The sequence below is a fragment of the Spermophilus citellus genome (assembly GCF_964194105.1).
Source record: "Spermophilus citellus genome assembly, contig: SCAFFOLD_191, whole genome shotgun sequence".
NCBI classification, from domain to species: domain Eukaryota; kingdom Metazoa; phylum Chordata; class Mammalia; order Rodentia; family Sciuridae; genus Spermophilus; species Spermophilus citellus.
Window position 1 is genome coordinate 454,883 of NW_027673194.1, and position 27,493 is coordinate 482,375.

Genomic DNA, 27,493 nt, shown 5'->3' on the forward strand with positions numbered 1-27,493 from the left:
CTCAGTCACATTGTTAAGATACAGACTGTCTGCCAGATTTCTTATCTATAGAGTTTCCATGTTTCTCTCTGCATTACTTAATTTTTGTAAGTCTGTCACTCAGTAAAATATATACTTAAGGAGAGGATATGTACATATATTATTTGAAGTTGTTATGAAGAATTTTTTCCTTTTTTATCATGTATTTAATAACAGTATGGATTTATCAGTATTTTATTGTTTTTTGAGTTACAATACATTATTTTGATACTCGTATTGCTGTTGAGTTATTCTGACTTTGGCTATGGGAGCTTTCTTAGGTTTTTTTTTTTCTTTTTATCTTTTTTTTTTATTTTAAAGAGAGGGAGAGAGAGAGAGAGAGAGAGAGAGAGAGAAAGGAGAGAGAAAGAGAGAGAGAGAAAGAGAGAGAAAGGAGAGAGAGAGAGAGAGAGAGAGAGAGAGAGAGAGAGAGAGAGAAAGGAGAGAGAGAGAGGAGAGAGAGGGAGAATTTTTTAATATTTATTTTTTAGTTTTCAGCGGACCCAACATCTTTGTTTGCATGCGGTGCTGAGGATCGAACCCAGGTCGCACGCATGCAAGGCGAGCACGCTACCACTTGAGCCACCTCCCCAGCCCTATATTTATCTTTTTGACTATTCTTTTTTAAAATATAAATTATCTCTGATAAAACGATTATATGGCTCATAGTTATGTCATTTTATACAGTACACATAGTTAGAAATACATCATTCTTCTACTCTTTCAAGATGTAATTCTTGCTCATACATTCATTTTTTTTTATTTACTCCATGTTTCTTGAGTACTCACCATTTGCCAGTCTCTGTTTTAGGAACTGTAGATAGTCTAGAGAATGAGTTCAGTGATGTAATAGGGTGCTCAATGGAGTAGAGCACTGTAGACTTTTGTATAGAATTATGGCTTTTTCTTAAGAAAAAATAAGATGCTCCTATAGTGTACTGAGCAGATTACTAAATTAATTGCCCAGATATAAAACCAGATTACTAAAACTGCTATGTTAAAATGAACTATAGTTTGGCAAATGTTCCCAGGGAGATCAATTGGGAAAAATGATAAAAGTGAGGCAGATGATGTTATGATAGCTATGAGGATAGTGAATAGATTGCATTCTAGATTTCTGACAAATCAGATCTTAAGTATGGGTAAAAAATCACTCCAAATGTGGAGCCCAGAACAACTGAGTTAAGGTTATGCAACACATGTGCACAGAAGTGTATGCAAATGCTTGTGCAAATTTCCACACATCATTATATTGAGTATAATGATGATGCACAACATGAAATTATAACTGAACCATATATAAATGAAACTGATGTCCTTATTGTGTAGTAAACATTTGAAAAAAATTTATATTTATTTTAAAAAGTAAAGGGTAGCCTCATTTACATAGCTGAAATTTTTTCCTCCATACTTTTAGCCATTTTCCTTTAAATGTTTTTATTTAAAATAACATTCTAGAATGTTCTCCTTTAATATCCCTTTGAATCACTGACAATATATTTTAGAGTATTTTTCTTGCTAATTTTTCTTCACCACATATAAAATCTAAGAATAGTTGCAGTCTCTTTATGAAAATCTCTCTTTCCAGGTTGTTTATCACATTTCATTGTTTATTCTGAGATTATTTAAATTTGCCCCAATTTGATGTTGTGGGAAGTGTGATGTTTAGTACTAATTTTCTATATCAATTCAATAATTTTCCTAAGACACAGAATGTGTAGAAATGCTAAAATAAGATTAGGTTCTTCTCCCTAAGTTATAAAATTGTCGTCTACATATTCTAATCTCATTGTTTACCATCTTTTCATTCCATGTATTGAGTGAAAACTTCACCATTTTTGATGTGTTATCTTGAGTTTTTTGAAATGTATAATAGTGCTGATGAAAATAAATCTCTCAGAATGTTGTAAATGTAAATGTGCATATATATTAATGTGTATATATATATGACATTAGTCTTTCTTAAGATAAATTTTAAAATGTGTTACATAATGCAATTTTTCATAATTGGAACTATGAAATGGTTTAACTATATTTAACTAAAGTTAAATATAGCTTAATGTGAATGTGCATGCAACAGTATGCATGTTTTTGAAGATAAGCGCATCCAGAATTCAGAAATAATAAAAACTATCTATTTTCATGCTTTGGAATCTCAGATAAGACTGGTCATATTAAGAAGCAGAGATAAAAAGAGACAGCAAGAAATAATTCAAATGCTGGTAAAGTAATACCCTATCAACACTGCAGCAATTCTTAATGTGTGTTATATATAGAAATAAGATCAGTCATTGTTTTCAAGCCTGCTAAATAAAACTGAACTCTCGGAATGGCATGCCACTTGACCTCTCAGGAGTTCGCCAGAGGTATTTAACTGGTGTAAAGGGGACTCACTTGCAAGTGTCTCCTGTTTGCATGACAGTTTCTCCTGCTAGTTCACACAATGTTCAAAAGACACAAGTCCCTTGCCTCAGATCGCAAGCGAGAATTATTCTTCCAAAGAGTTTCACGGTCCATAATGAAGAATGATATAAGAAATTTCCACTCTTTGTCGCAACTTGTACTCTCAGCAGGTCCTCTAAAAGCAACTCCAGCAGTCAAGCACTCAAAAACTACTCACTTTGAGATAGAAATCATTGATGCTCAAACCAGGAAACAGATATGCATCGTAGATAAGGTGAGTTTTATTTACTTAATTGGTTTAATTATACCTCAAACAAAGATTATTACTCCCTTGATTAATTGCTGACAGGACTGTGTTAAGAAAACATTCCTAACTTTTAAACTTAATTTTAAATTGAACAGGACATAAACTTTATGAATTGTTTCAGGGGAAGATATTTGCTGTGTTTTCATATTCTATTTAAATTAATTAAATGGTAAATAATAATTAGGATTTGGTTTTCCAGCTTTCTGTTGACCATTATGCCCAAGTGAATTTCTAATGCTCAATTTCTCAGCCTATGATAAAACTATTTCTAGATTTTCTCATCAGGCACTTTATTGCATGTGCAAATTAGTATAGAATTTCAAGTGTTTGTAGAAAACAATAAGCAAAATGTCATGGAAGTTACCAGTAGCAATACAAAGTATTTATCATAAAATCTAGCCATTTTAAAACTTGATGTTAAGGTGTTATTTGGCTTAAAAAATAACTTTTGTTTGTTTAAAAACACAAGTTCACTTTTGTTTTTTTAAAAAACCCGAGTTAAAATTCCTGAAAAGAATGTCTTTTCACATTCATCCAGTTTATATTCATATTCACAGATGTGTCATTAAGAAATGATAAAATACATACATCTCAAGTGAGAAAATTTAAGTGTGAATATATGTGCACATTTTAGATATACATATACATGTAAAATAATACAAAATAATTTATTTCTCATAAAGTTGAAAAGTAACTAGTTTATGAAGAGAAAGGCTGATGTTTTTAATACAACATTTCCTAATTTATTTTGCTTTAAAAACATGCTGCAAGAGTGTTTGATGTCAACTTAAAAATAAAATTCAATTATACATTCCATTTAATCATTCTCTAGATGGGCTTTTAGATAAGAGGAAAAGAGAATAAATTATTTACTGCTTTTAATTCCCAAGATCATCTGTAGTTTCATGTTTACTAATCATAATAATATAACCAATCTATTAATTGTGCAATATTATTTATTTGTGATGAAAAAAAGATTAAGGACTTTTACAATGACATACAGATCATAGATTGTATTTAATAGATCAAAAAACTTTCTTTTTCTACAATTTTGAATAATATGCTTTTTAATATTTCTACTGGGGAATATATGTGATTAATATATTATATAAAATAGAATTTTGATATATGGACTTCATGCATGATATAATTTCTTTTTACTATCTCAATAAAGGTTTGGATTTTTAAGAAGCATACAAGAATATCATAAACTTAGAAAATAAAATTATCAACCAGAATTTGCTACTGTTGGCAATATCTCATTATCAATAATCAAAATTGTATAACAAGGATACCATTAAATCAGGGGAGATTAGGCAACTAATGGAATAGAAAGAAAGTAAGTCAGATTTCTACCTTGAAGTGATAGGAAGTAATCAGTGTCTAATTAGTTCCTTCATACATGTAAAATATGTATGACTGAGATTTTATTTGAAGGTAAGAGGAATTTTTGTGTTTCTGGATATCACTTAGTTTGAAAAAAAAAGAAAACATTCAGAAAGTCACCATTCTTAAATATTTTTTCTTATTAATCTCATATGTGAACTGTTAGAGTCCTGGTATTTTCACCTCAAGTGGAAAAACTTTATAGAAGTCCAGTAGGCTAAATAGGAGATTAACTTTGGATTCCTCACCTTCCTGTACTGCACAATCAATTTGTAGGACATACAACATACTGTATTCAAACCTTTGACTTCACAGTAGAATTGAATTGGATTGTTTTCTTATTTTTATTTTGTAATTTGGTAAAGTGTTTCATAATGCTTATGGCACACTTGAGACAAAAAAAGTGGATGACTATTTTTTTTTGATTCAAGATTCCTAGCAGTTTGCATTTATAAATATCAGAAAGACAAATTTTGTTTCTTATTCATGACACTGTTTTTCTTAGACAGGTTAGTAAGCTATTTAGTAAGATCACATTAAGCCCTGTTTTTTTGCACTTGGCTTTTACTCAACATACAAAAGAAATGTTGCTTATCACTTGGTCCCTGTCTTTCAATACTTGTCATGTTACAAGTTAGTACAAGTTAAGTATGATGTACTTTGGAACTAAACATGCCTGAATTGAATCCTTGCTACATCATGTCTATGTATGAAGACTAAAAACAAGCCAATCAGTTGCTTCTCCCAGGGCTTTTACTTAGAATATAGGTTAATAAAATCTGTTTTGTGAGCTTATATTAAAGAGAAGAATAATGTCTTAAACATGACAGTAACAATTTCTTTTAATTTTAATAATAATTTTGAAAGACAATGTGGTTTATACCTAAAATCTAAAAAAAAAGAAAACTTTTATATCTGGCTTAAAATTTTAAATATGTTTTTTGATATTTGATTATCCAATGACATGACAGTAAACCTTCTCTCCTTCTACTAATTTCTACAGCTTCAGCCTTTTATTGTCCTTGCTTTCAAGTGCTGTAATTGTCTACCTCATTTGGCTTTTCTCATTCTATGTAAGCCTCTTCTATTACTGCTCAGAATCAGAGCTTGCTGACCTCACCAGTGAGGCAGTTGCAAAATCTTTTGCTAAATTTAAAAGGCCATTCTCATACTATGTTGACAACATTTTCCACTGTTAATAAACTCATTTTTTCTTTCTTTTTTTTTCTTTGTGGTATAGAGGATTGAATCCCAGAGTGTTTTACTACAGAGTTGCATTCCCAGATCTCTATCTACTCCTCTTCCTCTTTCTCCTCCTCCTCCTCCTCCTCCTCCTCCTCTTCCTCCTCCTCCTCTTCCTTCTCCTCCTCCTCCTCCTCTTCCTCTTCCTCCTCCTCCTCTTCCTCCTCCTCTTCTTCCTTCTTCCCCTTCCCTCCCTCCCTCCCTCCATCCCACCCTCCCTTCCTCCTCCTTCTTCTTCTCCTCCTCCTCCTCCTCCTCCTTCTTCTTCTTCTTCTTCTTCTTCTTCTTCTTCTTCTTCTTCTTTCTCTCTCTCTCTCTCTCTCTCTCTTTCTCTCTCTCTCTCTCTCTTTCTTATTTTGGGACAATATTTTGCTAATTTGCCAAGACTAGCCTCAAACTTATGATCTTCCTCCCTCAGCTTTCTGAGTTGCTGACATTATAGGAATGTAATCAGAGCCTCTTCTACAAAATATTTTGTTGAATTTTGTTGAGTATAGGTAGTTTAACCTGTAGTACTTTGTTGGTTACTCCCTTTCCTTTCTGCTGATTCATTATCTGGTGTATTGGGTGTGGATGCTCAGCTCAGGCATAGGAACTTCTTTCCATCTTCAACAACTGCCATATTTAGTTCTATAGTTACAACTATCATCTCCCTATTGATGACTTTAAAGTTTATAACTGCAATCTATTTCCCTTCCTGAATTTTCTTTTTGTTCATCTGTATATCTAGCTATCTAGTTATCTATCATCTATCTAATCTATTTACTTATGTACAATCCATCTGGATCTTTCTAGGTATTTCAAACTTAGTATATCTAAAACATCACTTTGTCTTTTCCCAATAATATTCAACATTGTTCTCCAAATAAATAAGTGGGAACTACATTCTTCAAATAGCTCAAGGCAAAGACTAGAGGAGTCCTTATTCATCATCTCTTAATCTCACCCCACATGAAATCCATCTTCTTGGCATTACCTCCAAAATATTTCCAGACTTTGACAAACTTCCACCACCTCTAATGCCAGAACTCCTAAATCTTTACCCTGCCTTTGTCATTAGCACTCTCAATATATTCCCTACATAGAAACCCGAACCAGCCTGTTGAATTATGTCAGATAATACCATGCTCTTCTCAAAACTAGTCAAAGCCTCCTTTATATCTTAACAGGTATTCCTGCAAACCTATTGACTATTTAAAACTGCTATTTAAACACTATTACTTTTCCTGTTTTAATTCTTTATTGAATTTATTACCATCTAACATACATTTTTTAAATTAGTTTAGTATTTGGCTTACCTTAATGTGTCAGCTTCACAAAGCAAAGATTTTGTTGGCTACTTGTTTTTCACTCCAGTATTTTCTGGGTTTATAGTAGTGTTTGGCACAACGTGTTCAACCAGTATGTAATGAATAAATGGACAGCTGTTTGAGAAGTATGTGGATTTGAAAGTGCACATGTCTAGTAGTGAGAGTTTTAAGGTGGACAAATATAATATTGAAAATACATCTATTTTATGAATCGAATTATTATTGGAATAAATGCAAATACATTAAATTAAAAAGGCATTTTCTAAAATCATTTCACCAAATCCCAAATTCCTCATAGCCTGCCCCAAACACAGATGCAGATAATGTAACTTTGTATTTGTGAATAATTCATTAATAGATAGTCATGCTCTGATGACAAAAGTTAGCACATTTTAGCATTATCAGATGGAGATATTGATTTAATTAATTTAGTTATTTCCCATGAGTGCTTAGCATAATATAACCAATTAAGGATGATTCAAACTGAAATATCAAAAATAAATTTTAAAACTTTTCTTTTTAATTTTTTTTAGTTGTAGATGGACACAATATCTTTATTTTTATTTGTTTATTTTTTATGTGGTGCTGAGGATTGAACCCAGGGCCTCACACATGAGGCAAGTACTCTACCACTGGAGCTAAAACCCCAGCCCCTAAATTTTAAAACTTTAACAATGAATTATTTCCAGTTGTTGCCTATTTTTGCCTTGCTTCTATTTTGGTAAATGTCAGAAGCTTATCTGGTGATAAGTCACTGAATTGAGAGCATGACAAGAACGCTAAAAGCTAGGACTGAAAAATGTTTCCAGTATCTTCCCAGTCATTCTTTGATCTTTTTTCCAAGGAAATTGACCTCAAAAGATCACTTTTTCTGGTGATTTTTTTTTCATTATATCGAAATTCTGAAAAACTTTCTTGATTTCTTACAAATAAAACAAAGTGCTTAATGATTTTCTAATCTTTCTAGTGGCCAAAATAACATAGAATAGTAGGCAGCATTATGGAATTGGAAGACTGCATAAAAATTGGGCATTTAACTCTTAGAAATTTAGAGAATTCTTGGGGCTGGGGATGTGGCTCAAGCGGTAGCGCGCTCGCCTAGTGTGCGTGCGGCCCGGGTTCGATCCTCAGCACCACATACCAACAAAGATGTTGTGTCCGCCAAGAACTAAAAAAAAATAAATATTAAAAAAATTCTCTCTCTCTCTCTCTCCCTCTCTCCTCTCTCTTTAAAAAAAAAAAGAAATTTAGAGAATTCTTGATTGACAATTGTCAAGATGGTCACTTTTAATGTTTTACTTTGCACCTGATACTTTTCCTTGTTTTGAAAATGAGATGTACCTTAGAATGTCTTCTGGAAGTTTCAGAACCTCATGTTTCTTCCCTTTTCTTCCTTTTTCTCTTTCTCTACTTCTCTTTTCCCCTTCCTCTCATTTCTGCCCGTTTTTCTTCTCCTTCTCAGTCCACTTGCTCCTACTGCTTCAGATAGAGCATGACATAATTAAAACCTTATAAGCTTTGAATTCAGATGCAAGAGAATTTTGATACAAACTTCAAGGTGCATTTTCTTTTTTCTTGGAATTTTTCCAATATCTCTATCCATTATTATCCTTTTCTGCAAATGAATTTAACATTATTTTTCTATCCCTTTATAGAGGAAGACATTGTAACACAGAGATAGTGATAGATAGCTATGAATAAAATTGTTCATAACAAGAGGTCTTAATATTCTACCCTGAGAAGCATTAATGAGTGCCCTTAGACTAAATTGGGTTTTGTTAATTTCATGGCTGTAAACTATAAAGATATCATTATTGTCCTCTAATGTAGGAAATGTAATGATACTTTATTTAGAAATTCTACATAAATAAGTTTAGAAAATGCATTTTTTTATTCAGAAGTCCAAGCAAGATAATTTCGATGATAAGGGAGACATTGGTAGTGTCAAAGATTGTTAAGAACCATAGATAAATATTGTAAGCATTCCTGGCATTGAATGTCATGGTGTTTATTGTCGTATTTAATAGGCTACCTTAAGTAAAGGGATTTGAGGGGAAGTGCAATATGGAACAGGTTACGACAATCAGTAGAGGATAAAAAATTTGACTTTGTTGGCAGATATTTCTTTTGTAACCAGTTTATTTTCAGCTCTGCACTCTGTCTTATGATAAGTTCTTGTGATTCCTCTTCTTGGAATTGCTTTAATCTGTTCTCTATTACTACTGCATGTTTCATCATTCTAACCTGCTCACCATTCCTAGACCACATTTTGCAATTTCTATTTTTTGAATTTTGAGCAAACTTGATTCCCTTGATTCCTTTGCTTGGGGTGTTTTCTACCACAATCTGTCCATTTCACAAGGTCCAATGGAGCTGATAAGTCCTTTGTGTGGCACATACGAGATCCTATATGCAGATGTGTTCTTCGTGCCAATAACACTTGCTTCAAACATCCATTATATCTTTTATCTAATAGTTGGTAATGTGATTTTGTAAGCTATCACGGAAAAATGAAATAATAACGGTGCTTTTTCACTCTGATAATAATAATGAAGTGGGACTTCTCATTGCTAAACTAGTATTTAATTATTAGTAATTTATTTTCATTGTATTTTCAATGTATCAGTTCATGAAAAATAGAAATAAAAATGCAACTTTGTGTTACATGGTTTGAGAATCACTGAGTTAGAGGGCATGAAAATGTACTTCTTAAAAATGACATGAAACAAACAAATCATGTCACCTAAATGTTTTTGTACAAGGAATACATATTGGATATAAAATTAGAACATGTCACATCCAGGCTCCTCTTGCACTCTATTCTAAAGATAGCATTCTGTTGACAGGCAAGGTAAAACTAATAACTCTCAATGGTATGTGTTATAAATATAGAAAATAGGTAATAGCTTAAATGACTTAAACTTTTAGACCTTGGGCTGGGGATGTGGCTCAAGGGGTAGTGCACTCGCCTGGCATACGTGCGGCCCGGGTTCGATCCTCAGCACCACATACAAACAAAGATGTTGTGTCTGCTGAAAACTAAAAAAAATAAATATTAAAAAATTCTCTCTCTCTCTCCCTCTCTCTCTCTCTCTTTAAAAATAAAAAAATAAAAAAAAACTTTTAGACCTATGAAAAGAGAATAAAACTGTTTTTTTTAAATTTTTTCTTTAAATAAAATCAAGAAAGATGGGATAGAAAAGAAATGCTAACCATTAGGGAAAGAAAAATAAGTGGACATATTGTACAATTAAAAGAGAGTCTTTTTCTTATTAAATTGAGATTGAATGTAAAAAGTTAATAGTTAAAAACACCTGTTCAAAAAGTACATAGACTTTGATAACATTTCTGTATGAGGAAATAGAGTAATGACTATGACCAAGACAGATAAATAAAGGTGAGAGGTGTATGCCTATTTTGTTATTCATATTGCAGAAGGAGCTATTTATAAGTGGCTACTACAGATTACATGGGTTGAAAATTAAATATTTTTCTTTCTTTACAATATAGGAGCCTTCCTGGAAAGAAAGATTACACATTTTAAAATAAATTGTAATATAGCACATGGCAAACACAAATTCACCTCAAAACCATACTGAAATGGCTATGGAAATAATTATTTGTCTATGAAGTTTAGGTGTGAAGATCAGAGTAAAAGAAGTATTTCATTAAAGGATGCATTTAAAAATCTTAAAAATCATACAAAACAATATGTTAGCCTGGGTGATGTGGAAAGAGCATTCCAAGAAAGAATAATTAGCATATTACAGGCAAAGAGCAGGTAGGTAGCAAGTAAGACTCCTGGCCTAATGTTATTATGTGTATGAATTTTGTTGTAGAATGAAACAAACAGAATAAAATGGTATGGCATGGCTGATGATAGAGGACCTAGATGCCTTGTTAAGGCATTCAGACATTACATCACAATTTAGGGGAGTGCTTTTTCAGAGCTCTGTTTCAGAAGATTAAATCTGACAACTATGTGGAAGATAGAACAAATATAAGAGTTTGAAGATCGTTCAGTAAAACTGAGAAGCAGATCTTTTGTGAGCCTGCTCAGGAGTTCCATATTTGGGAGGCAACATGATCTCTTGGGATTTGCTTAGGCTTTGCAGATACTCAAACACCTCTTATACTTACACAGCTCATGACATTAGGCAAGGCTCTTATTATTTTCATTCCCCTTATATTGATATGTGATATCCTGTTGGAGGTATCCCAAATTACCACCTTCCATAAAGAATTTCCTCAAATTGTTATAACATACAGCCTTCAAAAACTTAGGCTATAGTTAACAAATTGACATTTATAAATTTAATAATAAAACTAAATTCTCACATCCATTATATATTTAGGGAATTAACATATAAAGAAAATTCAATAAAAATTTCACATTCTACTAAAAACACTAATGTAAATACATTTTCCCCCTGTATATGTGCATAATCTGACTTTTTCAAAGTAAGTACAAATTTTTTGAAAGTAAGTAAAAATCTTTTAGTGCATCTTTAAGATGCGCTTGAGCTTTTAAGATGTACACAGATACATATTCTACTTCTGTCTTTACTGCACATCAGTAATCTGTCTTAATCAGTTCGGGCTGCTATAGCAAAATTATCATAGATTAAATGGCTTATAAAAACAGAAATTTATTTCATAAGATATTGCCAGTTAGGAATCCAAGGTCAAGGAGCCAACAGAGTATCTGGTAAGGTATTCCTTGTGTAAAAATGAATGGCCACCTTCTTCCTATGTGTTCATATAGCAAAATGGTCTAGCAAACTTTCAGGTCTCTTCTAAAACTGAACTAATTCCATTCATGAGGGCTTCATGAATCCTTGTTATTTTTCTTATTGTATGCATATCATCAACTTCTGTGCTCTAAGTTATTTACAAACTTTCTTTAACTTATTCCTCATTAAAATTAGCATTTAACAAAATGAGCACTAATCTAAAAAATATTGAGAAAGAACATTCCATTACCATATATATTAAATTATCCAAAGCCATAGAAAGGTCTGAAAGGGCAAGTCTGTATCAGGACAACACTGATAAATTATAGCACATTATGACTTGAAGTTCTCACACCCCATATTTCTGGACACAAATTTGTACTCCCTAAAGGTTTAAGCTTGTGTTATCAGAAGCCTATGAGTGATTAAATGTATTTTTTTTGTTATAATTTGTTTAAAGAAACGCCTAAGATCTGCATAGTACTAAATTATATATAATTGTGATTAATCTGAAATTTACCTTTATTTATGTAGTATCTTACTTTATGCCTTGAAAATTATGCTATGCACATAACCACATGACAAGAGCGCAAACATTTGAATGAAAAGCTTCATTTGAATATGATATTACACCTGAAGTTCATTCAATTGATTATTATGAAGTAGCGAAAAAATATGTTGCACAGTCATAAACCTAGAATATTTATTTCCTTCCTTCCCTTCTGTGGATGTGGTGTTCCACATCCACAGATTTTTATGTCTGAATTTAATATGCTGAAAAAATTGTAACTGAACTGAGTATCTATCAACTGTTTATTTGTATCATTGTTCCCCCAACACTACAGTGTAGCAACTACTTACATAACATTTAAATTGTATCCTGTGTTATAATTAATCTAGGGAAAATATAACACAAACTATAATACAAGTAGGAATAAGGTGCAGATTGAGCCCAAATGATACTTTTCTACTGAAGTAATTTGAGAGTAACTAGAAATCTCTTCCAGTTTTAACAGTTTCAGCACATGGAAAGATTATCATTGGGATGTCTCTAACAGTAAAGGGCAGTCTTTTACAGTAGAAATTACCTCCTCTAAGTGCCTTAGATCCTTGGCCTTTCAGCTTTAACTGAAAGCACAGTACAATAGAGACACTTCTGAAGAGTTCAGAAATGAATGCCAGGATGAATTTATTTCCCACTTAAGGTTTTATATGTGCAAATCCCTCAGGTTGAACACCATTAGTATATAATATTTTATTGGTGGATTTTTAAACTGACAATCATCAAATAATCTTCAATTCATGTTGATCCTCTGGGATTTAACTGAGTAACCTGAGTGAACCCTGTGTCACCACATTAAGCCTATCGATATGGAACCCGCTTAGTTTTCTACCAGAAGTTGGTTCTGTTTGTAAAAGATTTGTTTTGAATTGTGCACTACATCTAGATAACTTACTATATTTGAGAATTAATCATTCCTTCAAGGAATGTTCTACCTCTTCTTTCTTGTAAATTCATCATTCTAATATGTTTTTGTGAAAACAAAAGGAATTATTACCTGTCCTTTTTTCTTATTTCTTTTTGAGTTTTCCCATTATGCATTTTTAATGCCTCTAAAACAGACCCTTAATATTTTTTCAAGTTTGGAAGTGTATAACTTTTCAGTTATTGGTTATTTGACTTGTTAAAAATTATAATCTAATGTAATTAGTAATTTCTTTTAGCAAAACATTTGATGAATTACTGTCTGTCTAAATGAATCTTGTGTTTGTCAATACTGTCTTATACACCACTGAATATGGATTTATTATGTGTTCCTCAGAAACTTCATTTAATAAAATCCAGTTACAATCTTAATTTAATCAGGACTTTAATATAAAACCTGAAGAAATGATTCAGATTTTATATTACTGCCTTTCAGAAATCTCCCAGTAAAATTCTTAATATACTGCCTTTATCTTAAAAGCTAATTTTTTAATGTAGAATTCCTTTAACTCTTGAGATAGTAAGAATGTAAACATCCAAAACGTCACAGATCTGAATTGTTCATTGCTAAAATAAAATGGTTCATTTCAAACTGGAAATAAAAGTTAAATAGTTTTTTTTTTTGTAATTATAAAATAGAGTATTTATTTATTTATTTTTATTTTAATCAGCATTCCTGGCATTCTATAAACCTGATTTCTTTTTAAGAACTTCATTTAAAAAGAATTTCTACAATTTGAATTAATAGTCCATTTATATCATAATTTTAGTATATAAATATATTTTGGCTAAAATATCTAATTTCCTAGGATTTTTAGATTTTTAGGAAGTTATTTTTCATCTTTTAAAAAAACTTCCTATCACATACTTCATAAGGTTGTTTATGTTGTTTATCTGTATAGATCCTAATATAATGCCTGCCAACAATAAGTGCTCAGTATATTTTTCTATATCTTCCATTCTCACTTTATCCTCTCCTGCTAAAGAGTGTAGTGTAGTGGATAAGAAGAAGGTTTGGAACCCAGCTATTTATATTCAAATTCCAACTCTGTAGTTTAATTATGTGATTTTGATAAATTATTTAATCATGTTGAATCACAATTTTCTCATCCATAAAATGGAAATAATATATATTAAGCCATAAATTTGGTGTGTGAATTAAATTATTTAATAAAGGTAAAGGTCTTGAAATAGTACAGGACTTATTAAATATTCAATGATGTTAATCATTACTGTTAGCAATTTTATTAATGATTCCCCAATGTTATGTCGCCACTTAGTAATTTTAAAAAATGTAACAAGAATGAAATAAGCATTTATATATAACACAAAACTAGCTAGCAAATTTACTTCTGTAATTAAAAATTCTAATTTCTATTGAAGTGACAGAAAATAACATTATATATATATAGCATTGAAGTTGTCTAACTTATAACATTCAAAAACACTCAGTTTCTTTAAAAGTCTATTGTTTTTCTACCTATGACTAGGGGAGCAGAAGTAAAATCCCTTATGAGTATAATTCTTTTTGTCTCTGTTTTCTGATGTATTTATCGATAACACTTTTACTTCTTTTGCATTTAAAATTATCTTGGGGGCTGAGGTTTTGGCTCAGTGGTAGAGTGCTCGCCTAGCATGTGTGAGGTGCTGGGTTCAATCCTCAGCACCACGTTTAAAAAAATAAAAATAAAAAAATAAAAATAAATAAATAAAAACAAAGGTATTGTGTCCAAATACAACTTTTTTAAAAATTTTTTTGAACATTTTGATGCATAATAATAGAATTTGGAATTGCATATGATATTACCTATTCTACACAATGATAAAAAATCTACTTTCACATCATAATATTTGTCACTTATATTTGCTTCCCACAAGAAAAGGAGCCCAACATTTATTAATGCAACACTACTGTGTTTTTTTTTACAAAAATCACTGAAACATTATTATTTTATCATATTTTACTGAGCCAGGAATTCCTTATAAGATAAAAATAAAATAAAATTCCAGGACTTTTTAGCAGTCTTTCATGGCTTTATCTACTAATTTTGGGATTAAACTTAGTCAAAGAAAAGCTTAAAGAATTTGTACACAGTTACATTTAAAAAACAATTAAAATGTAAGTCAAACTTAATATAATTAAAATATTTCAGTGAATAATTTTAATAATTCATATTTTAATTTGTGACTTACAGATACAAATGGTGTTTGATACTCTAACAATACATATGCTAACTTTATTATATTTATAGGAAATTTCTGTACGATGTTGGAAGTAAAAAACACAGAAAAAATAGAAAACCAATAGCCAATATTTCTCAAAAAAACTGAAATACTCTCATCCCTTTTTCTATTTTTAATATCCTCATGAAGTTGGCATAAATAGATAACAATCTCTCTTACTAGAGGAATTTAAAAATTATATATAATTATATTTAAAATTTTTATCACTGAAAATTTCTGTAATAAGATTTATTATTTTTTTGCCACAAATTTGAGTTAAACCAAAATTGGAATGATTTTTCTTCTATTTTTAATGTAAGTGGTCTCATAGGTCATGGTCATATTTGTAGTTAAAGTCCTAAATTTAGATACTAGGAAAAGAATAATCTTGTATTGAATATCTATCATGATCAACAAATCAAATTTTATTATTTTGAGATTCTAATATATCTTGGTTTGTCTATCAGTCAAGTATAACCTATATGATGCTGACACGTGCACCACTTCATACAAAGAATGGTGTGATGGGGTAATATTTAAATAATGCAACAATAGCTTAATCATTTTTTAACAGAGTGAGGGAAAAATCAGAAACTGTAAATATAAAAACCCTGGTGGTATAATTATAAAATAATTGCTAAAAGTATTGCCTAAATTAACTTATGGATTATAGTATAAAACTAGTAAATTTGCTGATATAGAAAAATTGGTAGGGATAAATTAACACTGCCAGTGGTTTGCTATTGTATCCCTTTAGCAATGGGTTGTAGAAGAAATGAGTTCACATAGTAGCACAAGTGCTGTCAAACAAACAAACAAAAAGAGTTTGAGCCTACTTTCAAAAAAAAAATATATATATATATATATCAGTCTGGACTAAAAAGAGCTGTGACTTTTTAAATACTCAAATAATTGTTGACTCCTAAACATGAAAGAGTAGGAAGAGAACTCCAGATCAGATAATTCAAAGACTCTGAAATTTGAGCTTGATTCCATGATCAGAAGGAAGTTTACAATACTTCCACAAGAATAGGGAAAATGTATTTTAAAAATATAGAGAATATTGTACCAAATATTTGATGATCAGAAGAGAGAACTCTGTAAATATTAATAGTCGTATTAAGGTGTTTTTTGATTGGTTGTCATATAGGAGCATGTTAGGAGTAAACTTGCCTACCTCATGAAGTAATTTTTTTTGTGCTGTGAAATACAGTTGAAGACATACATTTATTAACACAGGGAAGCTTTAACAATTAAACTTATTCAACACCTTTCTAAAAGTGTCTGCCCTCGAAACAATGTTGTAGATGATAACTGCTTTGTCAGATGCCAGGGTGAAATAAATGCAGAAGGATATACTACTAACTAATCCTGGGAGTACATGTCTTATGTGTATGGAAAATAACCACTGGCTATTTTAAACCACTGAGGTTTGCAGCACAATCTTGACTATTCTAACAGGTACACAAAATTAAACTGAAATTAAAATTGCTTTCAAGATTTTGTCAGTTCATCATTAAAGATTGTTTAAGCATCAGAACCATCCATAACAAAGAAAAAGGATTAAGAAAAGTTTCTCTATGTCATTGTCAAATACTTCTGCTTAATTCTTTGTATACATGTCAATGTCAAACATCATATAAAACTCTATGTCAGAATTACAACGTTATTGTTCATGTAGGGCATTACAAATTGATTATATTAGATAATCTAACCATGGGATTTTTAACTCTTTAATGACTATTTAGTGAGTGCCTAATATATACTAAGATTTTTAGCAAGTAATGTGTATGTGTGTGTGTGTATTAGAGATTTAATCCACTTTAACACTGAGCTACATCCTTAGCCCTTTTTATTTTGAGATAAGAAGCTGTGGAGGGCTTCACTAAGTTGCTGATGCTAGCCTCAAACTTATGACCAGTTTACTTCAGCCTACAGAGTTGCTGGAATAAGAGGCGTGTGCAACCATTTCTGGATCTAGCAGGTAACATTCAGTGTAAAAAAAAAAAAACAGCATAAGAGATCTGATTTTAGATATATGAAGTTGAATCAATAGAATTATGAAATTTCTCAGAATATGAAGTTCAGCTATGATGATGATTCTGGCTTGAAAAATTTTGTGACTATTGATGTCATTAATAGAGTGGAAGCAGATCTTGGACAAACACATATTGCATTTAGTTCTGTTTAATTTGAGCTTAGTTGAGACATCCATGCAGACATGTTAAATATCCAACTGTAGAAATAAGTTTGCAGGTATAAAAACAACTTGGCATTAAGAGTATACATTTTGTAATATGATATTAAGGATATGGCACTAATAATATCCTCCTTCTACATAAATAACTTATTTTTACACAGGATAACAAAGGTGATATAATGAATGTGATAGAACTTCATATATCAGTTAATCTTCAAGCATTTTTCAAAATTTCAAACACACTTAAAGCTAAATGTTCATTGTTCTTTAAGATGAAAAATACTCTGAATTTAAGTGTTCAGAATGAATTATTTTGTGAACATGCAATAAGCACAGTTAAATTTGGAAAGTTACATGATCACTTTCAGTGGCTGACAATGTATAATAGCATTTATGAGAACACTGAGTCAAAGAGGCAGAAATAATTGTAGCCTCTGTCTTTGTGGTTTGATGTCAAGCAGTCCATTAATAATATGAACTCTCCAAAGTTTATTTTCCTCTATAATTATTTTTTCCAGGAGCTCCTTTCACATTGTCTGTACTTTAAAAATTGTAACATAAATCTTGAGGTAGGTAAAAAACACAAGAATATAACTTCAAAGTTTGAAGTGACCTTTTAAAATTTGGTTTCAAAATTTATTATAAATCTGTATTTCTCAGGGTTGTAGGATCTGAGTTTGCATATATCTAAAAAAATCTTAGCAATTTATGATATATAAATATATAATAAACAAGCTTACTCTCAGTAATGATTTCAAATAATCAATAATGTTTTACAACCAATGTTTAATGCTGTCTCAAGTGATATGCCCAATCTGGATGAACTATGGCCTTGTGCTGAGCTCTCTTTGTTTTAGAATCAAATTCATTAAGCAGTTCTTGTAACTTTCCAAACAAATGAGCGGAGTGGTAGCAAACTTCCATGCTGCCTCTAGAAGTTTCCACCTAGATGATAATGTGTAACTTCCTGTCACATTTCACAGGACAATCAAGTCACATGACTATGCTTGAGTTCAACACAGTAAAGATAAAAAGTATTCCATCTAGGAGGCATGTCTAGATAGGGATAACAAATATTTCAATAATTATAAATCTGTAAAAGTAAGCTAGGGCTCTTTGGAAAAAACATATTTATTCAAAAATTAATGTGCTAAAATTAATTCACTATAACCATATAAGACATCCTGATTCTTCATTCAAAATCTATTAACTTATTTGCTTAGTTTTTAATAATCTGGTTTCTAAGAAAGATGTGAGATCCATAGTAGATACGTGCAGGAACAAGTTCAAGAAATAAGAACCAGCAACTTTGAGAGTAAGTACTCATCTTGGTAGAAGTGAATTGCTTCCAGATATGTATGTAAAAACATACAATGCCCTTCAAGTACTAAAACTTAAAATGGAAATACTGTCTCTACTGTCCACATTCCACTAGTCAAAGTAAGTCAAAATGACAAGTCCAGCAACAGCAAGCATCTCTTCCTGAAGAAATGGGATGAGGATTAGAACAAATATTTACTAAAATTCATCAATTTGCAACAGTTCTTCAATCTCCCCCAAACCACTTAAATTACCTTTATCCACAAAGTAAAATAAGAAATATATTAGAATGAGAAGAGTTTTCAGATTGGGTGAATTGAAAGTATTTGATGTTTAAAGAAGTAGGTATGTTCTACTTTTTAGAAAACTGATGTCTTTTCCCAAATGATGCTGTGTATGTTAAAATTGGGGTTCCTGAATCATTAGGGAAATTGATGACACATTTTATGATTTCACATATTTTTTTTGTGTGTGTATAAAATTTGTACAGTGTCTTTTCTACCCTGCACTAAGTATTTTAGTTATATTTTCATAGCTCTGTATGTAATAATTTATATGTAATTTATCTTTCCATCTGTTCTTTCTGTGATTTTGTAGACATTTTTCTTCACTGTGTTTACTGTCAGTTTCTGGTTTACATATTATAATTACTCTTCCAAATGAATTTCTAATAGTTATTGTTTTTTATATTACTTAATTGTCATTCCTCTAAGCAGAATCAATAGCATTTTGGAGTTATCACTTAATTTTAGAAGTTTAAGAAAGTGGTCCAAACTTTTACAAAGAAGTGGTTAGCACCATTGCCAGCCCTGAGCATTGTGGAATCTTAGCTCTTAACAGTACCACTCTTACTGTTACCAGCAAAGTATTTGATTAATTTGATCAATTTTGAGATAAAAATCAAGGAGAGACAAGCAAATAGCAACCAAATGAAATTTTATTGGAGTTTATGCTTGAGCATAAGGGAAATAATGCCCAGGTCAAGTGTTCCTGACTGGCTTTCCCAATGCACAAGGAGTAAAGATTATAAAGCCAAAGAAGTGGGCTCATGCAGACTGACAGTCACTTGCTGTGTATAATCTCAGGATTTTTGCACACATTTTGTCAGCTATTTGATCTGGCACCAGGGTTTTCACTTGAAGTGGTGATTTGCACACATGCATCAATTCAGTCTGAACTAGACTCTTGACTCACAAAAGATGGTCAAGACACTCACTGCTGCCAATCCAGGAAATTATATCTTAGTCATATCCTGGCAGGAGTTGCAGGACAGCATTGAGGAAGAATCAGGAGCTCCTGGATCTGGTCATTGGTGGAAAACCTTTTTTCTTTTCTTTTTTTCTTTTTCTTTTTTTGAAAGCAGCTTTTATTCAGTGTTATTAGGTGGGAAACCTTGGGAAGAGGGTCCTGCTCTAAATACAAGACAATTTTTCTCTAAAACAGAACTTTATTTTGAATGTGAAAAAGCTTTTTCGTGTCCATGAAATGAAATATGAGATAAAGTAATAATGCACCAAATGTCAACTATAATCAGTTAAAATTTAAAAGTGAATTTTGGGGTCAACTAACAAGTACCATTTAGCTTTCTATTTACTATTTTATGTTTCAATTTCCTCTGATGAAAAATTAACATCAATAAAGAGAGTTTTGGGGTGGCCAATGCAGAAATACTTATTTTTCCCATTTGTGCAATTAGTTGTGATTTATGAAAATGAATAAATTACTGTGATGATAATTTGTCCTTTTTACGATGCTAAAAACTGGCTACAAAATAGAAGTTATTATGAATAAACTCCCTGATGAAGCCACTGGAACATCAATTTAACAATCAAAAGGTCTTATGTGCTCTGTTAATTATCATCGTCTCTTTGTGTTCTGAGTACAACTAAAGGACTGAAAGGGCAGATAAGCACAGTCTTGTGGCTAATTGAGTAGATGTATGAATCAATTAGTGGTTAATTTTTTTCTTAAGTTTTTGTCTAAAAGCGCTGTAGAAAGGGAAGATCTCAAAAACTCATTCAGATCAGAACTTTTCTGAGATGAAATTTAAGAAAAATTTTGTTAGAAGTTTTAATACAATCCCATTCAACAAGTAGTTTCTTTCAGGAAAACATAATCTTAGCTTAAAGGAGTGCAGCTTTGAGGGGAAAAAAAAGTCCTATATAGAATTAGAAGATTGTCATTCAAATTATTATGATGTAAAAAATAGCATAGTATTCCATTTAAGAAAGATATTGCTAATCTGATTAATGAATGTGAATTTTTATACTGTTTTCACATGAATTTACATAAATTCATTGTTTACTTTTACAAAAGCTAAAATTTCATTATGTGCTTTGCAGAATACTAACTGTTGCCACACAATTTATAGTCACAGCAGGTCATTGTCCTCAAGATCCTTATAGGTTGAACAAATATAAAATAAGTTACCCTCATAAGGTGCCAAAGGAACACACACTAAATACTTATTGAAAGGTTGTTGCTCATCAAATGCTTTCAAAATCTGGGAGCCCTTGAAAAAACTGATGGGCAAATATTTGTTACCCTAGGAATAGCACAGGCTTTAGGCTACCCTCTTAGAGGAAGTAACATAAAAGTGATGAGTGAATAAATAACTGAGATGAAACAATGGAGTCTATTAAAATAAGTCATGTTTTTAAAAAATAAGTATTAGATGTCAATCATAAAAATTGCAATTAAATACAAAGTGCAAAAAATATAAATGTATATTACATTCTCTATAAACCAGTTTTCTAATATTTCCTAAAATGTTTTAGAGAAGAGTAATGATATAAAATATCAAAAACTTTTATATTTACAGAATTCCTCACATAAGTGAGAATTAATATCATTGCCTAAGACTTAAATCTTACAATTTTCTTATAAATTTTCTTATAATTTTCTTATAAATTAACCACATAGTTAAATAAATAAAAAATAATTCTCACAATTTACTGAATCTTTATAGTCTTATTAAGCCAAAGAATATAATTTTTATTTATTTATTCATTATTAGAATAAAATTAATAATATTAATAAAAATTGCCTGGTCAATTATTATGTGCTTGACTATGCATTTTTCACTTAACTCTTCCATAATAGAGTTAAGGTGATCTTAATGTAGCACAAATAAGTAAAATGCATGCTTGTATAATTATCGTATATTTCATCAAGCTTCTATTCATATTCAGAGAAAAGATATATATTTTATTAAATTATCAAATGAAAATAATCAGAACTGGAGGATGTGAATTCCAATTTGAGAGTTTGATAAGAATAAAGCCAAAAAGTCAAAAACCACTATGATGGCTTCATCCATTTTCATCCGTTTGATGGTAATATCATCTTCAAGAACTTTATAATTTAGATGAGTAAAATTTTCTTTTATTCATTTTTATACTTTAAAGAGGTAGTTTTAGTAAATTAAGACAAAAAATTTGGTCAAACCATTATTCAGTTAAAGGATCCAAATACCATACCTTGAATGTATTTTAATGGACCTTTCAAATATTTAGCTGGAGATTTTAGTAACAGAAACATGGGGCTTCTAAAGGTGATTTTTCACATGCTAAATCTGACATAAACATTTCCTTCTATGCTACATAAATCAATTTCATGTTCTTATACTTCCTTGTGCATTATGTCATATTTTTAATTGCTAATTTCATGAGTTTTGAAGACAGAAACTGGATGTTTAGGACAGAGAAAATTGCAAAATATGTTTTAGAGATAAATCTTTGACTAAACTCATAAAATAACATAATTACTGACATCCATAAATAGAATTTTTAAAAGATATGTTATTATTTGTAATGTATCAAGATGGCAAATTAGCAGTAATTAAAAGCTAAACAAACTAAATATGCTTACTTTATAAAATATTATTCCCTATTCATATTAAAATATATTTCCTTCTTAAATGTATAGAAAAAAATTACACTTTTTCTTATGTTTTCTCTTTTCCTTTTTCAGGTGACACAAACAGCTACTATTCATGATGTTAAACAAAAGTTTCATAAAATATGTAAGTTCTACATATAATTTAGAATATGTATTATTTTTTTTCAAAATAGCTCTAATTTATGTATAAGAATAAGTTAAATATTGTGATAGCAAGAGTTATAGAAATCATATTTTCGCAAGGAACTAAGAGTTAATTCTTCACTGTAAATATTTTCACGTTTAACACAAATTTGTTCTTTATTCTTTAGCAATATATTTTTGTTTATTAGTATTATTTTATTTATTTCACCCATTTTACTTTATCATAAATTATTTCTTTTCATCATTTAAATTTATTTTATCCTAAAAGAATAAAACTCATTAATTGACGTAAAGTATTTATATAAGCAAATATTTTATCCCATTATTTATACTGGTCAAATTTTTTTCCACATAGAAATTCTTAATAGAAACATGCATATTTTATTACTTATTTTATTTTTGTATTTGTTATTCTTTAATTTGTGTATTAGAGGTATTTTTTAAATTAATTTTTTAAAAAATAAATGACAGCAGAATGCATTACAATTCTTTTTAAAAAATATTTTATTAGTTGCTCTTGACAATACAATGATCATACATTTGATTCAAATGGGGTATGAATTCTCATTTTTCCACATGTACAGGTTGCAGGATCACATTGGTTATATGGATATATATATATATATATATATATATATATATATATATATAGCAATACAAGTGTCTATTGTCTTATTACACATATACAGCACAATTTTCCATATCTCTGGTTATATATAAAATATGTTTACACCAATTCATGTCTTCATGCATGTACTTTGGATAATGATGTCCATCACATTCCACCATCCTTGCTAACCCCATGCCCACTCCTTTTCCTCCTGCCCGCCCTATCTAGAGTTGTCTATTCCTCCCTTGCTTCCCCTGCCTACCCCGTTATGAATCAGCCTTCTTTTTTTTTTTAAGAGTGAGTGAGAGAGGAGAGAGAGAGAGAGAGAGAGAGAGAGAGAGAGAGAATTTTAATATTTATTTTTAGTTCTCGGCGGACACAATATCTTTGTTGGTATGTGGTGCTGAGGATCGAACCCGGGCCGCACGCATGCCAGGCGAGCGCGCTACCACTTGAGCCACATCCCCAGCCCAAATCAGCCTTCTTATATCAGAGAAAATATTCAGCATTTGTTTTTTGGGTATTGGCTAACTCCACTTAGCATTATCTTCTCCAATGCCATCCATTTACCTGTGAGTAATAACTATGATTACTTTCTGAACAGGGTTCATTACAATTTACTTAAAATATTTATATTTGGTATACTTTTTGTAGATTTTTGTTTTTATATCTTTTTAATGAAATTTATTGTAATCATTGAACATTGTAAAAATGTCTGTAATTACTGGGAACCATGTTTTTTACTCACTTTATTTTTTGAGCACTTTTATTTTGTACAGAAAAAAATTAAGTGGAAAATACAGACATTTTACAACTACTGATGACCCAACACATGCCTACTTTCTCCTGTTTTAAGTATCCCCCCCAAAAAAATGGTGTATTTACTATCATTGATTATAATTTCAATCATAATGACAAAAATCACTGGGGTTAACTTATGGTGTTTATTTCATATTAGTTTTGCTAGAGAGCATTTAAAAAAATTAGGACTTTCTTGAACAATGCTTCTTTTGTAAAAATAATCTTGAAGTTGACGATTAAATGTATTAAGCCATTTAATAATATTGAAGAGAAAAAATGACATTTCATTATTTTCTTTTAAGAAAAATATAGAATACATACGGAATACTTTCTGTAATTATAGCATTATCTCAGGAATAATGACTACTTCAGAGAAGGTAGAAGATTGTCATTAGCCTTCAAAAAAAGGCTCATATAACCAATGTAACAAAAAATTGTAAACATTTTGGGGAACAACTGTTTAGAATTTAGAATTGAAATAATATATGGGAAACATATATGGGAAGAAATAGAATTCTTTAAAAAATTCTTACATAATTTTAAATTCTTGAGGAGGCAAGTACTGATAATTTTAAAAAGAGACAAAAATTAAAAAAAAAAAGAAAATAGCACAGCATTGTAATGAGATTAAAACTGAATACCAATAGAAAAGAATAGAAGAAAAATGGACAGAACCACATAAATACAGTCATCTGATACTTGACAAAGGTGCCCAAATCATATATTGGAGAAAAGATACCCTTGTTATCAAATGATGATAGGAAAAGAAGATATCTATATGTTCTAGGAAAATGAAACTATATCCCTATCTTTCACCCTCCACAGAAGTCTATTCAAAGTGGATCAATGACCTACGAATTATGCCAGAAATCTTTGTCAGCTACTCCTCCAATGGGGGATTATTTTCCAGAATATATAGATAACTCAAAAATCTTAATGGCAAATATGGGAACTGCCCTCCGACAGGGGTTGGGGAGAATTGCTAGACCAGCTAATGTCTCCAGGCGGAGCCAGAGGGTAAGTGTCCAGGACCCGGCCCGCCACCCAGCCTGGCAAAAATCACACCGAGTTGGGAGTTGAGTCAGCCGAGATGATGCAGCAACTGCACTTTAATTGCAGAGGGGGAGGACTTATATAGTGGAAGAAAGAAGAGAAGGGGTGGGCAAAGGCAGGAGCCAATCAGAGATATGTGCGGCCCTGTTGCTGGGGATTTATTCTTTGTGTTTGCGGAAGCCATATCTTGGGACCATTCAGGCACGTATGTGTAAATCATTTCCTCATTTCAATTTGCCACATACACGGAAATTCCACAAGATCAGAATCACAAGACTGTTTTTTCATACATTTGTAGCTCTGTGGTAAACATAGGCTCCAACAGGCAAAAACAAGTAACTCGATCAATAAATGGGCAAAAGAACTAAACATTTTTTTTTTAAAGAAGAATTACCTATGGCCAACAAATATATGAAAAAAAATGTTCACTACCTGTAGCAATCATGGAAATGCAAATCAAAACTATACTGAGATTTCATCTCACTCAATTACAATGGCAAGCATAAGGAACACAAATAATAAGAAACAGTGCAGTAAAGGTACGCTGTGACATTGTTGATAGATAGGACTACAAATTAGTACCACTTTGAAAAGCAGTATTAGAATTCCTTGACAAATGAGGAATGGAACTCTTCTTCTTTTGACCCAGTCATCCCACTCCTTGGTTTTTACCCAAAATAAATAAAATCAGAGTATAGAGTGTTAGAGACACATGAATGTTCATGGGAGCACAATTCACAATAGTAAACTTATGAATTCAGCCCAGGTGCCTATCAACAGAAGAATGGGTAAAAGAAAATGTGGCATATATACAGAATGGAATTTTACTTAGCAATAAAAAAGAATGGAATTATGGCATTTGCTGGTAAATGGATGTAATTGGAGAACATCATGTTAAGTGAAGCAAACCCAAGTCAGAAACTCAAGAGTTAAATGTTTTCTTCCATGTTTGGAAACCATAATAAAATATGGAAGCAAAATAAGACAATAGAAGGGAGATCCATGGAGTAGAAGAAGGGGGTAGGGGTGAAGATTGCAAAAAAAAGGAGAAACTGAGGAATAACATTAACCAAATTACGCTATGTACATATATGAATTTACCACAGTGAATTTCACTATTATGTATATTCTAAAGCACCAACTTAAAATCAATCAATAAATATAAGGAAGACCAATAGATTAGATGAAGGGGGATAGAGAAAGAAAGAAGAGAAGGAAAAGAGAAAGTCCTGGAGACTGAAATGGAATAAATTGTATTCCGTGCATGAAGGAGCATGTCAAAATAAAACCTACTATTATGCACAACTATAATTAACTAACAAAATATTTTTAAAATAAAATAAAAAGACATTAAAAAATAAATTGATCTTGGATTGTAGAAATGAGAAGACGTTTGAAAATGACTTCTTTTTAAACTGAAAGATCAAAATATATTATAAAATGATTGCACTGTAAAAATTATGTCAAGGTAATAAGTATATTTATTGTCTAAAAATGACATCTAAGTTTAATCTACTTTTTATGGTTTAAGTATTAGGTGTCCCCCAAAAGCTCTTGTGAAACAATTTATGAAAGTTTACAGGAGAAATTTATGAAAGTTTATTAGGTTATGAGAGTTTTAAGCTAATCAGTGCATTTATCCCCTAATAGGAATTAGCTGGGTGGTTACTGTAGGCAGTTAGGGTCTGGCTGGAGGAAGAGTAATGGAGCTCTTAGTTGGCTTTCTCATGGCCATGTCCTGAAATGCTTTTCTTGAACCAAGAGCAATGGAAACAGCTGTCTGCAGACTAAAACCTCTGAAACTGTGAACCTGGAATAAACTTTTCCTCCTATAAAATTGTTCTTCTTAGTTATTTTGGTCACAGGGTCAAAAAGGGGGACTAAAAACATTATGTGTATAAACAATCACCTTAAAAGAAAACTATGGCTTATTTTATGATGGTATACACACATTACAGTTATGTAAAACCTTAAATACTAGATTGAGAATTTTGGTGTTTATGTGATTGGGGCCCATTTCTATTAATTAGAAAAAAAAAATGAAGCCAAGCAACGTTTAGAAAATCTTAGAAATATCTTAATGCATAAACTTGCTAATTAAAAATTAGCAATAACATGGTTAGTTGCAGTAGCTATAGTTAGACTTAAGGATTGGTTGACCATGATCATTTTCTTTTGCAGGCATAGTTTGAGACGTTAAGACGCTTATTTAAACTCTGACCTTTATACTTTTTAAAAAACTCTCTTAACTTTGACAGTTATACAAATTTATTTAAAGGCTATAAATACTCAGGCATGGTGGTACATATCTGTAATTCCAGCTACTGGGAGGCTGAGGCAGGAAGGCCCCAAGTCCC

The 27,493-nt window shown here is 31.1% G+C and overlaps 1 protein-coding gene across 1 annotated transcript in view; it reads left to right on the forward strand.

Annotated features, from left to right (window-relative positions):
- The first annotated feature begins 2,363 nt into the window (after positions 1 to 2,363).
- LOC308640012 (trans-2,3-enoyl-CoA reductase-like) overlaps positions 2,364 to 27,493 on the forward strand; it is a 72,256-nt gene continuing 47,126 nt past the window's right edge. The window contains 2 exon segments of the mRNA XM_081312086.1: positions 2,364 to 2,695; positions 22,601 to 22,663. Coding sequence (XP_081168212.1) covers positions 2,462 to 2,695; positions 22,601 to 22,663 — 297 coding nt within the window. The 5' untranslated portion in view covers positions 2,364 to 2,461.